Consider the following 16839-nt stretch of genomic DNA (forward strand, 5'->3'; position numbering starts at 1 on the left):
ATGTCACGAGCTAATCCAATAGAGACAGAACTTTGTAGATTTCTTGCCTCTTCAAACAAATCACTTCAAAAATATCAAGCTCGAGTTGCAAGCATCAAAAGTTGCATTAAGAATAACGAGCATAAATATTTATCTTAGGAACATGCCAAAACTTGTCATGTGAAAGCAAAACGCACAATACATTTGGTCTCCTGAAATCTCTGCATCATGTTAGTTCAATTGAGCGACAGAAAGTCACCCAATATCCATACAAGAAATCAGCTGTATCAAATTCATAGAGTTCCTCAAATAATCATTTGACTTCTACATTTGCAGATACCTGATGAAAAAGATTTACTCAGCTTTTACTTTCAGACGACCCAGCAGAGATCTAAACGCTTCCCAAAACATGACACAACCAGGCTCCCTTACCAGAATAATACACAAAATTGTCAAAACAGCTTCCTCTAATATCGCCAATGTTGCTTTCAGCAGGCCATGGAATACAACATCTGTTCTCAGACATATAACTAAGCCATAAGAGACTGAAAGATCATAACCAGGACCGAAGAACGTCAACTTCCTACTTCATTTAGGCCCCTAATCAAACGGAAAGGCTCACAGTTTCAAAAATTCCAACCCCAAAAGTTAGAAGTGCCTTTCAGCCAGTGAAACACAAACTCAATTTTCACTGACACTCTGCCTCTGTTAACAACTTTACTAGTAAGACCAAGGAGAGATATCTGCTGAATCTCACTTTACAAGGACAATTCACCTCTTTAACCATCTCATAAACAAACCATAACAAGATAACAGGAGGATCCCTCCTTTTGAACAAAAATTTCCTGCCCAGAAAGGCAAATACCAACTCATCGGAAAAGAATCACAGCCTGTTGTGCGGTGGTTTCACTTTGTAAATCCTGACAATCCAATTTGATGTTGTGAAAGCCTCTTCCACATAATTCAACTGAAAATTCTTATTCCCTATCTCAACCCCTCTGGCACGATCCCACCTGTACAAGATGCAGGAGGCAGAACTTGGTTGGTCATCATGAAAAATCAAAAAAAGAAGTAACAAGCCACAGAGATATTTCTTCCATTGGAGTCAAACAAATAGCTCAAAACATGCACATAGTAAACACACGAATTCAGAAGAAAATATACCTTTGTAAGACTATTCGTACAAATTTAGATTTTTTGTTGTTTTAAAGTCCAAAATTCTACAAAGATAATAAAAGAGAAAACGAAAGAGGAGAAAAAAGAGGTAACAAATTTTTTTGGACAACAAAAAGAAGACATACTTAGCAAGCAAAGCAACACTTACGTCGTCATCAGTACGAGATTCAGAAGAAAAAATGTAACACTAAATCTGCCAAACATTCTAACAAAATAAGAAGGATAAACATATTCCTAAGGTCTTAAAATCAGGAATTAAATAAAGAAACGAAAAACTCTCTTTTGATTCTTTACTAAGAAGTTTCCAATTACCACCCATTTTCCATTATACATTTAACATGTAAGACAAAGGACCACAGGTTAGAATCATAATTCAAAATTCAACAACAAAGATAATTGCAATCTTGAGAAGGCTTTGAAACGTTTTACTTGGATCATGTATATCCTAATCTGCATACTATGCCATACAGAAATTGTGAAATCACTCTAAATGTAAGCTTAGTAGCAACAACATAAAGAATATGAAAAAGGCAAAGCATAAACCAGACAATCTAAAGGGTGGGGATGACATGCTGTACCATCCCAATCAAGGGATTGGAATGTGACATGTTAACAGCCGGAAGGGGAGGATTGTCCTTGTAGAAATTTTCCGCTGTCAGCACACATACAAGATCTGTTGCCATGTCCACTGGATTCACAACTAGCAAGAAGGTCCACTAATGGAGCAAGGAACTGCACAATCTTTAAAAAGCAGCACTGATCCACTTGTCAAAAAACACAGCAGAGAGCAGCACTCTGATGATGATATAGCTGGGAGTGTTAAAAGAAGGCACCCCTAGGGGCAAAACAAGGCATTAAAGGCAAAAGGAACCCCCAGCCCTAACAGGAGGCAGTTGTTAAACCTGTTAACACTGCAGAGTGTGTCGTGCCTGCGTGTCAAAGGGCACAACACAGAGATATACTGAAATACAGACTGTGCACACAAAAATACCACTCTGAAAGTACAAAGGAGAACTAGGTGCAATTCACGGTCATGTAAGAAACCATTATTTTCTTACAAAGAGACAAAGAGGAGACTGCACTTTGATACAATAAAATCATAAAGAATGTTGGCATCCCATAAAACGGTTCAATATCGTGAGAGGCTAAGAAGCAATGCCAGCTAACCTTTCCCTGTCCTTCAGGAATCCAGCCAAATGAGGATGGCACCGTGTGCGGGCAGCATGTGTTGCCCCTCCTTCCCTGTTCCCCCTCCCCTTTTCTACTTCCCTAAGCAGGTTGCTTTGGTCAGGAGGGCCTTGAGCTCTGCAGATTTGAACAAACTGTGGAGACACCCTCTTCTGGCAGCCAAGGAGGAAACAGATGCGGAGCGCAGCCAACAAAGCCTTACTCACAGAATTCCTCAGGTGGATTTAGCTGCAACACGTAGATTTTCCTCGCAATCCTGCACTCTTTGGTCATTGCAAATCTCTGGGACAGAATAGACGCAGACATTGGTAGCAGATTAGTTCTAGGAAACCACTCTAGTGATTGCTCTGAGGAGGTGCCTAGGGGGATTGTTCCACAGTAACTAAGCTCGTGCCAACATCCATTAGCATGGCAAGGGAGCATTTTACAGCTTATACGCTAAAATTAGTCTCGTTTGTAATCCTTGAATCCCCCGGCATAAAGGGAAAATCCATGTCCAGCATCCTAACAATATGCTGTGTACTTGGTCTCCCTTCTGCAAACTGAGAGCTGAATGTTGAAGCCTTTTGCTTCATGTAAAATGGAACTTGGTTTTTGACAAACTGTTCTTCACTAGGCTCTAGCTTTTTTGCAGGAGCAATGCTTGTGGCAAGCCTGTATTTCTATTTGCCTTCAAAATCATTCTCAGCAGCAAGCAACAGTAGCCCGTTATTTTTTGTTAAGGACTGTTAAAGCCCTAAGATCCCTTGCAGGTTGTACCAGGTTAATTACCTCGATTGTCTAAGTCTTGCGTTTTCTAGGTTCAGACAGGTTCCCCTGTCTTTCTTTTAGGTAAATGCTTTATTTTAAACTGAAGGAATTTGATGTACAAGCCCTTCTTGAATGCAGTTTCTATTATCCCAGGATTGAGATGCTGGTTTATCAACCATTTCTCTTTTTGTAAAGTTCCTGATATTGACATTTCCTATAGATAGTGAGGACCCTCACACTTTTTCAACCTTACCAAAATGCTTGCATGATTTAAACACTACATATGAACAAGTGAAGCCCACACATCAGCACATCCTCTAATCATCTACAAGCCTTACCCATCACCTTCAGCACAACATTTGAGGACATTAAAACACACGATGTTTGGTCAATACAGCATGCTGCTTTGTCTGTACAAAAATATAGCAAAATCGATCCATCTATAACTAAAGCCCTAGCTTGTATAAAATATACATTCTAGCAATCTCTTTTTTTAAAAGGGAATGGAAATTCACCAATCACATAATACAGATAAACAAAGGCATTCAGAAATAGGAAACAGATCCTCCAGTGTTCACATTGTGATGTGGCATATATTGTGTTGCAACCTTGTAAAGATATATGGCATAATCGTTTGCAGAACATGTGCATTTCAAGAATAAATGAACTTCTTATTCTTAGAGTCAAATCCCTTCTAATTCGAATTTCAGATAGACTCAAGATATAGCTGCTTAATTCCTAGAGACCACAGATGAACAGTGACAAAACCACAATCACATTGACTCTTGATTTTCAAAAAACTGAACATTTAAGCACCGGGCCACCTCGTCCCACTGTGCCCAGCCAATATGCATCCACTCTCCTAGCATGAGGCCCTCCAACACAAAGTTTCCCAACAGCTCTTGAATTCCTTACCTCTCGATGAAATGCTTAATTCCCAGCTAAACATAATTCAAAATTCAATTAGACCCTCAAGATATAAATGCTTAATTCCTAGAGGTCCATAAATGAACAACGACAAAACCACCATCACATTGACCCTTGATTTTCAAAAAACTCAACATTTAAGCACAATCAACTTTGCCAAACACTGCATCCCAAAAGCAAACTTAATGAAAGAGATGTTAGAGACCCTCCAAGGACAACCAACCAAAGAAGAGAACTCACTGTGAAATAACAGACGTTTCCCAACAGCTCTTGAATACCCTCCCTCTAAATCAGAAATCTTGCTTCCCACTACACATTGAAAGTTTTTGCAGCATTCTTAACAGACATTAAGATTGTGACATCGATTTGAAACAAACTCCAAGATTATTGTTGAGTCATATGCTTGCTCGCATTATGGTGTAGACTTGTGGCCCTATTCATGAGTGTCACATTTATAAGTGAGATGTAGTCACTTACCCTTAAAGTGACGTTTTAGATTGTTGCCATAACACTTACCTCCCCATACACCCACGCCTTTAGGATGTCTTTGTCATTCTTGAGCGACCTGTCTCATTAAAAAAATTCCATGTGCAGGATCAAACTCATTCCGACTTTGGGAGGACACCCCCATGCAAACCCACTCAACCTTATGCGATTGACACAACTTTACGGGGCTGATTTAGAGTTTCTCATCAGACTTTCTTGTAGAAGGCTGAATCAAAGACACAGTTCATGGACTCACTATGTTTTGTGCTCCATCCCAATGCTGGGGATGGACTTCGGCTGATAAATGCATGAAAAAGTCCCAGCTTGTATGGGAATCTACTCCTCGTCTACTTCGAATCAAGAAGCTGTCTTTGTTGGGATATCTCAAGGTGTATGCCTCAGGCACACCTTATGTTTCTATGTGTGAGTGCTAGAGGCACAGTTAGGTGCCCACAAGCATAGTTAGGTGGTGGAAGAGCCACATAGGATGATTGAGAGAATCTAGGAGCAGATTGAGGAGATGATTGTGGAGCTCTGAAGTCATCAGTGATGTCAGTGAGCATGTATGAGGTGCCTACTTAAGGACCTCACTCTTCTTCATTCTACAACCAAGTAATGCAAGTATTCTGAGTTTGTGTCCACTCTTTGCTTTCCTTTCAGCTTTCCAACATGGTATCAGAGCCATTTGATCCCCCTTGAGCCCATTTCTGCCACATCATCATCTTCTTCTTCATCTTCTTCTTCTCCATTTTCCTCTTTCTTCCCAAAATCTTTGAGAGCTTGGTTCTCCATCTACAAACGACCATTGCCCAAACCCTCTGAGCTGGAAACTCCTCTAGTATGGGCGAACTTCCACCTGCAAGCAATTGAAGAAAAAACGTCTGTGGTGGCTGCCATTCTCCAAACAGCGAATTTCTTCTGTTGCTCAATACTCCCTACCTGCTCCGCCATTGCCTGAGCCCTCTTAGGAGTAGATGGGCGACCTCAAGACGAAGATTTTGAGCCATTTTTCAGGTCATTTGGTTCAGTAACGAGGGAGAAATCGTCAAAACTCAGTTTCAGCCTGTAGCAACTCTCCCGGGCAAAAGTGCGCACCATTTCGTCCAACCTCTGTGCTGGACCCTCTCTGGTATATGAGCTTTCTTTTGCTTCAGAAAGCCCTCTTTTCCTTGCTTTGAAGAGTGAGCTACAAGCCCTCCAAGTTCAGCTTTTCAGTTTTGACAGTTTTGGACAAGTTTTTGAAGATGATGCTACATAAAATGCTACTCTAGCATTTCTGGTTTTTTGAAGCTTTCAATAACTTCAGTACAAGTGTGGCTTCAGTTTTGTTTTGAATTGCTAGACCTGGTTTTGATTGGAAAGTATTCATTTTAGCCTCTTCTATGAAGCATGTAAGAAGAAGCATCATTGATTGAAATTTGGTCACAAGACTTTGCTACATTAAATGCTTATATTTTGAAGCATTTCAGTTGTTATTCTAAGCCCTGTAAGAGAGAAGACACTACCCAATACTTGGGTTAGATCCTCTCATGGCTTGCTTATGCAAAATATGTGAAAAGCCAAAACATAAAGCAATGTCTTGTTATGCTACAAAGGATGAAAATGCCAACCTGACTTCCTTGTTGAAGATTGCCAAAACAATGGTTGCCAAAAAGGAAGCAACTACAGAGATCTACCCTCTCATGGCACTTTTATTTGACTCCAAGTACAAGAAAAAGATGAAGGTCAGATACCTAAGATATGCTTCTCTACACAACTATGGAGATGACAAGATAATTGTTCTCTTGAAGGATATGACTTTCAGATCCACTTGTTCTATCATAGTACCATCTTATAAGGCACTAGACACTTCCCATGTGGTAAGACCTTGCCTTGACATGGATATTTTGCCTCCACAAGATGAGGCATCCCATGAGATTATGCATTTTAAATCATCTCTATGTATGCTCTAGATCTCTCTTTTTATGTCAAGGTACTCAGCCTGGATAGTCCTCCAAAATGAATGAAAATAAACTATTGTGTTTTGTGTGTTTTGTAAACACCTCTGGTCACCTTATGATGTAGGCCATGTGTATGTTTTGCTCCATGGTACCTCCTGCAGACATTGTGTGCATGTACATGCAGGGGAGATAACCATTGGAAGGTCTTTTTGTATCCCTTTTGTTTACCTTACACCCAAGGGAACCCTTGCTAGCATGAGAACCTAGCCATAGATTTATCCTTGACCACCATGAGATGGCATGAGAAACTATGAGACTAGATGTATCCTTGACATAGCCTGAGGCATTTCCTTGAGGGGGGGTTTGTTGGGATATCTCAAGGTGTATGCCTCAGGCACACCTTATGTTTCTATGTGTGAGTGCTAGAGGCACAGTTAGGTGCCCACAAGCATAGTTAGGTGGTGGAAGAGCCACATAGGATGATTGAGAGAATCTAGGAGCAGATTGAGGAGATGATTGTGGAGCTCTGAAGTCATCAGTGATGTCAGTGAGCATGTATGAGGTGCCTACTTAAGGACCTCACTCTTCTTCATTCTACAACCAAGTAATGCAAGTATTCTGAGTTTGTGTCCACTCTTTGCTTTCCTTTCAACTTTCCAACAGTCTTACCAAGCCTGCTGGCACGGAGTTAGCCTGGAAGGAACAACAATCTTGAGTCATTATCTCACCGAATTTGTTGCATTCTGAGTGCCACTGGTTCAAGTTACAAGTTTTGACCATTTCGAGACATGGCCCCCAAAAAAGGAAAGCATGAAGGAAACCAGCAAGACACCACGCGGGGCTGCCTGGGGGGGTTGGAGGTGTCTGTTAAGTGCCTTCATATGTACGATTCATACAAAATTGTATGTATGGTCATTGTCTATATATGTTCACTCCCACAAGCTTCCCGTGTGTTCCTTGCAAAGGCACTTATTAGTTTATTTGACTTCATTTTTGGGAGCATTGTCGAACAAATCCCCTAATTACTACTGCGCACTACTTACCAGAATATAGTTTCTTGATAAAAGTAAAGAAATAAAGCAAAACCGTAAATGGCATGCTACAAGGCACTATTCACGAAAACAGCACTGAATTGTCTTCAAGACTACAAAAGAAAAAGGCATAGAGTGCAAGGAGATGGATGAAGTATAAGTTGATCATCGTGGTCAAACTCATAGATGGGTGTTGATGCCATGCAGTGAGGTTTATCGTAACTCATGATCAAGTGGGCATGATGTAATCCATGATGTTGAGGTTGGAAAAGAAGTGGCCAAGATGCCAAAAATCTCGGGTCTTCACATATAATGCAGAACACTATGCTAACAAATAGTACCTACTTATTGTGTGGCCAATCCTTCTCTCTTCCTGTGTAGTTTTAATTTCTGTCAACCACCAAGTTAGTCACATGCTTTCTCGTTCCCCTTGTTAATCTATATCTCGATTCATGGCAAGTATCTTCTCAAGTTATCACGCTTGCTAATGTAGAGTAGTGGTAATGCAGAGTCTAGTAGATAGACCTTGTTAGGGATTAGATGCCACCTCCCCATCTATGAGGTCCCATATGAGGAGGACATGGGGGAGAATGATCTGCAGTAGGAAGGAGCTCAAAGAGAGGCCACATATACCTAGATGAATCTAGGAACATTCCCAAACTCATCCTCTAAAAACACAACATAGTGCAGTTTCAATCTCACGATAGTTACTCATAAGGTTGAAAACCATAAACTCCATCAGGCATAGCAAGGACTAGCTATTATGACATCCCCACTGACGTCATCAGCGCCCAACAGTCGGTGTAGACCATATGCTCTCACACATACAAATCCACACACCCACACATACTTGAGCATCCATTCAGAGAGAGGCCACATAGGCTCAGGATGAAGAAGCCATGGGGGCTGAGCTAAGAGAAGAAGAGAGAGAGAGGAGAAGGATGCCACAAGGGCTCCATGCACGCTGCCACATGGGCAGGTGTTACAGCCAATGAGGATACATGGAAGGACTGCATACAAGCAATACAAGGCCCTAGCTGTGTTCAAGAATTGAACATTCAGCTCAGCATGAGTTCGGCTGATCATCCAGAGCGGGAGACTGAACGGGTCAATCAGAATTTAAAAGACTTGCTGAGAGCTTATGTCTCCCGAAGGCACTGATTGGGAACATTACCTCCTTTTCTTGAGTTTGCTTACAACAATGCTGGGCAATCAGCAGCAGAAACCTTCATGCTAATGTATGGATACAAACCTAGAACCCCTGGTAGCTGGCTTAGAGAATGCCAGCTTGAGCTTTGCTACTAATTGATTGCACAACAATAAGAAGACAATGTTGCACTTCGCAAGGGAAAGCATAAAAGTGCTCAAGTTAGAGCACAGTTTTATGCTAATCAGAACCAGTCATCTCGAGTTTTCTCAGAGGGTCAACGGGTTCACTTGAGAATCCCGAAAGATCCTCAAGTAATGCACACCAAGGACCACATTCTCCCTCAAGTTTGACAGCATTGCTTTCAACCTATCTCTAAGCCTCTATGGTTAAAACTGTCAAATGACAAGTACAACTTAGTGAAAAAAAATCACTTTAGAAAATGTACTCCAAATAACTTCTATGAAGCATGAATAATCGTGAATCTCAATCAACTTGCCACCATACGTTACTCCCAAATTTCTAAACACACCACAAGAATCTAGAAAATTACATGTGGATTTATATGCTCAATTGAATATTCAAGCCCAAAAAAAACTAAACACAGGTTATAGGTAAGAAATTGCAGTAATTCCTCCTCCATAACCATAAAATTGAGAGACCCGAGATCCAAAAGAAGAGAAAGTCATGTTGAAGAAACAGCATTCACTCAGGAAACTGCATGCAGGCTGTCCATAATCTGATTGAAGACATGAGAAGAGAGAGGTAGAGGTTGAAATTTTACCCTGGTGGTTTTCCATACTCAGTCATCAACTCCCCAAATCTGTAGTAGCAAAGTTTATACCTGCGTCACACACAATCAGAAATAAGTAAAGCATACAGAGAATCACACAGATTCTTAATCGCAGGATCGTTTATCACCACAATATTCTTTTTTTTTTTTGAGAACCAGGAAACCATATTGAATGTTAAGAAAAGATTATAAGGAGACCAGATAGCAGCCTTAACAAAGGCTGGTAGCCAAAAGATGCATGGACTGAACACACAAGCAACACTGGGTTCAACACCCTGAGGGCCCCTGTTACAGAGAGGTATTCTTGAGTCTACTAGCATCATGCTAAATGCCATCATCAGCAGTGGTTCGGGAGTTCAAAATCCTTATAGCTTCACTTCTGACAAATGGCACGTTTAGAATGTCCCTTGTTCCTGTGAATGACCTATTGTTTGTAACTTGTCAAATGCTTGCCAGATTGAAAGACAAGGCTTTATGAATATAGTGATTCCTCTGGATTGCCTCAGCAAATCCAGTTTTGTTTAATCAGGTTGTCAGAAGGATCCAGAGTGGTCTTACATGAGGGCATTTCCAGAAGAGGTGCTCTACTGTCTCTTTGTACAGTCTGCAAAACACACAGGGCATCATCCATATTCACTCACCTGCCTGTGAGCAAGACCATTTTTTTCAAGCACCCTCCAAGGAAACATCTGGGTTTTGAGTGGTGCCTTTGCCTTCCAGATATGCTCCAGCCTGATACTCAAGGCACGCTCATCATCATGCCTGACCATATGCTGTTCCGCCTCATTCCAAAGGAGTGTTGAATGGGCATCCTCGGTACCTGACCAAAGAAAGGCCCTTCAATGCTCGTAAGATTTTTACAGTGCCCTAACAGAGCTGAGTTTGACTGTTGTATGGTCTGTGCATGGCAACTACGTGCTCGTGAGAGGTGGCAGCCTGCGTGTGATTCGACTGCAGTGCCAGTCCAGAATTTGTCAGCGGCACAGTATGTGAATTGATTTCTGTGGCGGTTCGGGCCCTGTGTGTGGGCAGTCGTGCTTATGACGGCATTATAACGGCTCTTGAACCCTGGTGTCTGGGACCATGGCGGGGCGTTGGAAATATAGGCCTTAGGAGCCTTAGTGTGGCCCAAAGCCCCCTCATGGTGCCCAAGGAAATATATGTGTGGCTAATGAAAGAAAGGGGCTCATGGTATGTGCAAGCTGACACGTGGAGAATTTGAGGGATAGCAATCCCATATGCAATAGTGACATTGAAGGATCCTTGGATGTATGAAGGTAGTGAGCCCCTCTACCATTATCCCGCCAGCCTTTTGTAGGATGTGGATGAGGTTCTGCGTGGCTATGGGGCAGTGATTGGGACCCCCGCACCCAGCGCATTCCCAAGGTGACAATTGCCAGTTCGTAGTGTATTATCCAAAATTCCCTGCAAAGGTAAAGAATTTAGTGGATCAATATTTCAGCTTGGTTTTTGGCTTGCCAAAGATCAAACCTGTCCTTCCCATTTGTCAGTCCATCTGAGCCTACTACTTCTTGCAAGCCATAGGATTTAACAATGTTCCATTTGGAACCACTAGCCAAGCCAATTGATTGAAATTGCCATAAGGGCCTGCATCCTAGCTTTTTCCCAAACAGGTATCCTCTGCAGAAGTTGGATCGAAGCATGCCCACAGCATCCTTGTGTATTCAAGAGTGTGAAGAGACACTCTCCTTCATATCTTGAATGGACCACATCGACCTATTGCTTGGCAAGGAATGTTTTCCATGAGACCCAGATGTGAATTATGTGGGCCATACGATATGCACTTCACACGAATTGATAATAAAGACAAGCAAGTGTCATTACATGATGCTTCTTCATCTTAATTATTTTGCTCTATGGAAGTTCATAATACTTTAAGTTCCTCATAAGTGTTTCATTAAATCTGATTTTAAAACTATTTCTTGTAAATTGGAAAGTACGTGCAAGCCAAAAATAACTTAAACTCATGCATTAGTAAAGCAATATGTTCTAGAAATCTAGTCTCTAATATTTATAATAATCTGAAATTCTTAGACATCTGTCACTCTTTGATATAAGCTCCTTCTAATTTTGGAATCAATGGAATCTGGACAAACTAGCAGGATTGTGGATTCAATCTAGGGTATTATAGTCACTGCTAGAGCCTCTTGTAAACCATTATATCTAATAGAAAACAGAGATGGAGGTTGCTTGCTGTAGCCAAAAATTCCACAGTGGAAGATTGTGTTTAAGCAGCCCAGAAATCACACAGTGCTAACTCAAATCTCACTCCTTGCTGCACACAAATGAATATAGAAAGATGCAGACATTTAATGATCCATACACATGAGAGTAGAAACACTAAATATGTAAATTTGTTGCTCCAAAGATGGACAAAAACTTGTACAAAGGTACGCACAATGTGCCACCATCTAGCAAATAAGGTGCTGCATAGATGTGGACCCTCGGCACCACAAAAATCTTCTCCTAACTCCTGGCACCTTCAAAACTCTAACAGCCTGCATGTTCTCCAATAGCTTTAGTGGGCTGAGTAGAGATGCTTTCCCTACAGACCTGCTTTGCTGCTCCGCTGGACAGCCAAAGGCGAGATATTGTTTGTGCCCTGATCCTTGACCTCCTCGCTGCTTCCGTCTGCAGAAAATGGTGAGGCACAAGGCTCACTGTTTCCAGGCCTCCTTGCTGCTGGAACTGCAGCCTAGAACTGAGGCACCAGAAGTCCGTGGACCTGCCCCCATGCAGGGGCCCTTTTATAGGACTGGAATGCCCCCAGCAGCAGACCAACCAGCCATACCAGTTCCGTACGAGTCTGGTGCCCTTTGCGGGTCCTACTGCAGCACCTAAACTTGCTGCCTGTATGGCAGATTGCATGCTTCCCATGTGGGAGCTCCCTCATATGGGGACTCACGGTTGAGGAGGTGACCAATATGATCTCAACACCCTCTCTCACCGACCCACCGTGGGTCAATACCCACACATAGATGCAGATCCTATTAGCTCAGATAAGAGGCTCTCGGAAACAAGTCGATGATGTCCTCCATCAGCTGCATCTATGTGTCACACACATAGATGCAGATGCTATCACCTAACTAGGAGGCTCTCGGAAACAAGTCGAAGATGTCCTCGATCATCTGGCCTTGAACCCACAACTCCTAACCATTCTCAAACACAGGTACCATAAAGGTAGCACCAATGGTCTCTGGAACCACCATCCTCGCCCACAAATCTGCTAGCGTTCTTGAGCAATCCGAGCACAAACATCAGGCCTATCCAGCTGTCCCCCCCAAAATCCAAGGACAGCCTACATTCTGCCAAGCACCATGTTCCCAAGGTCTATTTCCACCCGTCACCGTTACTGGAGTAATGAGATCCCTATGGGTGATCTACATAGATTCCCATCATCACGTAACCCCGTATGGACAGACTGGGTAACCCACTAGTAGCAACATACTCCATAGATCTATTGAAGTAGCTGGTTCTGAAGGTTGAGGATCCTTACTATATTATTCGTTTCACAAGTCCTTCAGGATATCCCATGCTTCCATTGAAGTATCCACGAGCTGAATGTGCTAAATCATTCCACCTGTTATCGTCCTGATTATAATAGATAACACTCTGGCATCATTCTCTTTCCACTATTCTAATTGGTCTGCATCAGCTAGTTTTATTATCTATCATGTCACATCTTTGATGTCTTTGGGCTTTGGATCTTTATTGTTGTCACCTTCCACAACTTCGTTGCCACAAGGTGTGTTGGATTTGCTCGGGGAAATCGTCTTTGACGTCTGAAGGATGTACCTAGGCGGGATGCTCACGTTAAGGCAAGTGTATGAAGGATTATACCCTAGAGACACGGGCAAGCTCGATTGACCAATTATCCATTATGGAAGATGAAGGTTCGGAGCCACTAAGTGTTGAGGAAGTCGTGGGAGATTGCGACAGGGAGAGAGCTGATGTCTCAAGCCATCATGACTACTCCAACCACATTAACAACAACAGCAATGCTGACACTGGTAAACCCTATCTTAGTGAAAGCATGAAACATCTGAGATGCGAAGGCCTTGGCTATCATTGTGGGTACCACAGCGGATGCAATGCTTCCTCCAATACAGACGGCGAACATTTCCTTCGAGGCGTGGACCACATTGAGAGACATGTATGAGCTCAACAACGAGGCGAGTCTTGGACCTCGAGACAAAGCTGTATGGCATGAGCATGGATGAAGGGGAATCAGTTCAAGATCACATCATCAAGATGAAGGTGGTACAGGATTAGATGGCAGCGCTTGGTCAAAGGACGAGCTCGCCCAAGGTGGCAAGGCTATTGCTGGAGATGCTCCCCCGAAGCTACAATAGTTTTGGTACTACAATGATTGCAAGGAAGAGGGCAGCACCAGTGACTTTCGAGGAGCTGGTTCCATTTTTGCTGCATGATAAAGCCCTAGTAGCTCTAGACAGGAGCGAAGGCAAGGGTAAGGGTAAGCCTAGCAAAGGCAAACGCAAGAAGGACAAATCTAATGACGGAGCGGACTCTTCAGATGAAGAGCAGAAGAAGAAGAGGAAAAAGGAAAAGTAATGCTTCTATTGTGATGAGCCAAGGCATTTTGTGAAGGACTGCACAAACAAAAAGGTTGATTAGAATGGAGACAAACACAACTTTAGGTATATAGACCTCGGTGTTACTGTCAAGATGTCTGACATTGAGTAATGGTTAGGAGGAGGCGGAGACCTTTGTGAAAATGATGGACAGTGACAAGTGCTTGGAGCCATTTGGGTGCTTAGCTGGTGTTGCTCACTTAAAGGGGGATCCTTCAATAGGACCTGAGGACTCAAGGTCCGACGGAAGCTGTGACTTAGTGGGGGACAACACCGAACCACACATGGAGCTTTATGGTCCAAGTAATCTGGATTTATGCTTGGGATATAATGTCTCGAGTATGCTATTTGGTAGCAGACCTAGCCAAATGGACGAGGGATTGAAACAGGCCCTAAGCGTGTGTTGCCTAGAGACTGTTCACCCATCACGAGGGGGACAGTTGGAGGATATTGGTACCTAGAGTGCTCGAATTCGAAGGCAGGTTCATGATTGCAAGAGGTGGTGCCATGAGGAGTGCATCAGGGGCATGGACTATAGGACAAAAGCCGCAGATAGCAACAGCAAGGACCAGCAGGCCATCATTTCTAGGCCTACATTCAAGAGGAGAGAAGAGGGCTGGGGCTGCAAACTAAGCTTGGAGAAGCTGTCCACCTAGGCTGACTAACTGGGCAGTAAGGTGGACGGATCACTGGACAGATAGACTACATAAGCTCAGAGGAGCACGCGGGCTCAAGGATCTAGAAGGGCCAAGGTGATAGTACTACAACTTTTTGTGAGGAGAGAAGAGGGCTGGAGGGCTGCAAACTAAGCTTGGAGAAGCTGTCCACCTAGGCTGACTACCTGGGCAGTAAGGTGGGCGGATCACTGGACAGATAGACTACATAAGCTCAGAGGAGCACACAGGCTCAGGGATCTAGAAGGGCCAAGGTGATAGTAGTACAACTTTTGGTAAGGAGTGAGGACAACAGTTTGGTGGGACTCAGGCCCTCTTGTCTATTGTATCCATTGTTGGACGGAAATATGCTTTTGTTGGTGCTATATCTTTCTTGGATCTTTGTCTATTTACTTGCTTGCACATACACTAATGGTTGTGAAGTACACACAAGAAAAGAAGTTTGATTCCATAGTTAAACACTTCCACGTGTAACTCCTGGGGACATTCTATCAGTCTTCCGCAGCGGGATACCCTCTGTAGGGATTTCATTTCTAACAAGGCAGTTCTACAGCTTCACCTTCCAGACAGGGTAGTTATCCCCATCCGCTTCTCCAAACTTTTAATCGACGTATATGTTCCCATTAAACTGAAGTTCCTGGAATACAACACAGATGCGACTGACAACAACAACCAACAATCCCTCACTGACGCACCCCTGTCTGAATCTTGATCACCCTCCTTCTCACAAGGGTATCTGTCCTTCAAATGTAGGAGACAATTTTTCCACAAGCCTCAACTGCGATCTCCTTCTAAAGGTTCTCACCTTCGAGCTTCCGCACTTGTGAGTCTTCCTCAAGGCTCCCATACCATGTTCGAAAACAGAGATGGAGGTTGCTTGTAGCCAACACTGCTGCACATGAGAGTAGAAACAGTAGATATATATTGCTCCAAAGACGGACAAAACCTTGTACAAAGGTGTGCATACTGTGCCACCATCTAGCCAGATATGGTGCTGCCTAGATGTGGACCCCTGGCACCACAAAAATGTTCTCCTACCTCCTTTTGGCACCTTCCAAACTTTGTCAACCTGTCTGCTCTCCAAGAGCTCCAGTGGGCTGAGTAGATGCTCTCCCTACAGACCTGCTTGGTGCTCTAGTGCACAGCCAAAGGTGAGGACTAAGGCACTGTTTGTGCCTAATTTTTGACCTCACGGCTTCCGTCTGCAGCAAATGGTGAGGCACTGTTGCTTCTGGAACTACAGCCAATGCGTGAGGCTCTGCAAGTACTTCTGGACCTCCCCGCTGAAGGAACTGCAACCTAGAACTGAGGCACCAGAGAGAAAACACAACACTAGAGGCCAGAAATAAGGGCTGTCCCCCCCCCCCCTCCCCTCTTTTCTCCCCCTAGGTCATTATTGCAATAGAAATATGTTGTACCAGGTGGATCACAAGGAAGCAAGACTCTTGAGTACAAAATCTCAACATGAACTAAGAGCTCAGAGGCCCTTAACTTATAAGTTATAGAGTAGGCCAGCCAACTCGAAAGTATGTTCTTTCCAAAAGATGGCCTGCTTTCTTGCCTACAATAGGCAGCTTTCCCAGAAAGCTGGGCTTTCTCCAAAAGCAAGCATTCTCATGGGCTCTCTCCAAAAGCCAGCGCTTTCTCCATAAAGTGGGGCGCCTTTGATGCTTTTCGCTCAAGTGGGCCCCGATAGCAAGAGAGAGCCTAACTCACTCTCTCTCTACTCACAATAACTGAACTGAAATGAAATATGCATTCAAACACATGTGGAACTGTGGAATGAGTGCAAGAATCTGAGGAGCCAGGGAATAAATAACTGAATATCTGTCTACCCAAAGGGCTGAATACAATGAAAGAATAAGAACACTACAGAAGGAAAGGAAACTGTACTGTATAGAGGTTCACTCTAGATCTGGAACTGAGGGCTGTTGTGATGCAATCCCTATCTGCTGCTGTAATGGACTGAACCAGGCTCAGAACTAACTGAGGAGGGGGCTGGACTGCTGCACCTTTCCTGCCCCTGATCCAAGCCTGTAGACTCTCAAGATTAAGCACTGAAGGAGAGGATGAGAAATGAGGGCCAAGGGGCTGCCCTCTTTTAGGTTTTTACGGCAGACTTGCCGACCCTTGGT

General features: G+C 43.3%; 1 protein-coding gene across 2 annotated transcripts in view; it reads right to left on the bottom strand.

The window, feature by feature from the left end:
• Positions 1 to 201: 201 nt before the first annotated feature.
• Positions 202 to 16839, bottom strand: part of STT3B (staurosporin and temperature sensitive 3-like b) — a 32295-nt gene continuing 15657 nt past the window's right edge. For both annotated transcript variants that reach the window (XM_087369652.1, XM_087369737.1), the window contains exons 6-7: positions 9409 to 9468; positions 202 to 992 (exon numbers count right to left, since the gene is read on the bottom strand). In XM_087369652.1, coding sequence (XP_087225778.1) covers positions 863 to 992; positions 9409 to 9468 — 190 coding nt within the window. In that variant the 3' untranslated portion in view covers positions 202 to 862. The remainder of the gene's footprint in view (positions 993 to 9408; positions 9469 to 16839) is intronic.

This window comes from Dipteris shenzhenensis, chromosome 1 (assembly GCF_047967505.1).
Source record: "Dipteris shenzhenensis isolate YYH24624 ecotype China chromosome 1, Dip_SZ_1.0, whole genome shotgun sequence".
NCBI classification, from domain to species: domain Eukaryota; kingdom Viridiplantae; phylum Streptophyta; class Polypodiopsida; order Gleicheniales; family Dipteridaceae; genus Dipteris; species Dipteris shenzhenensis.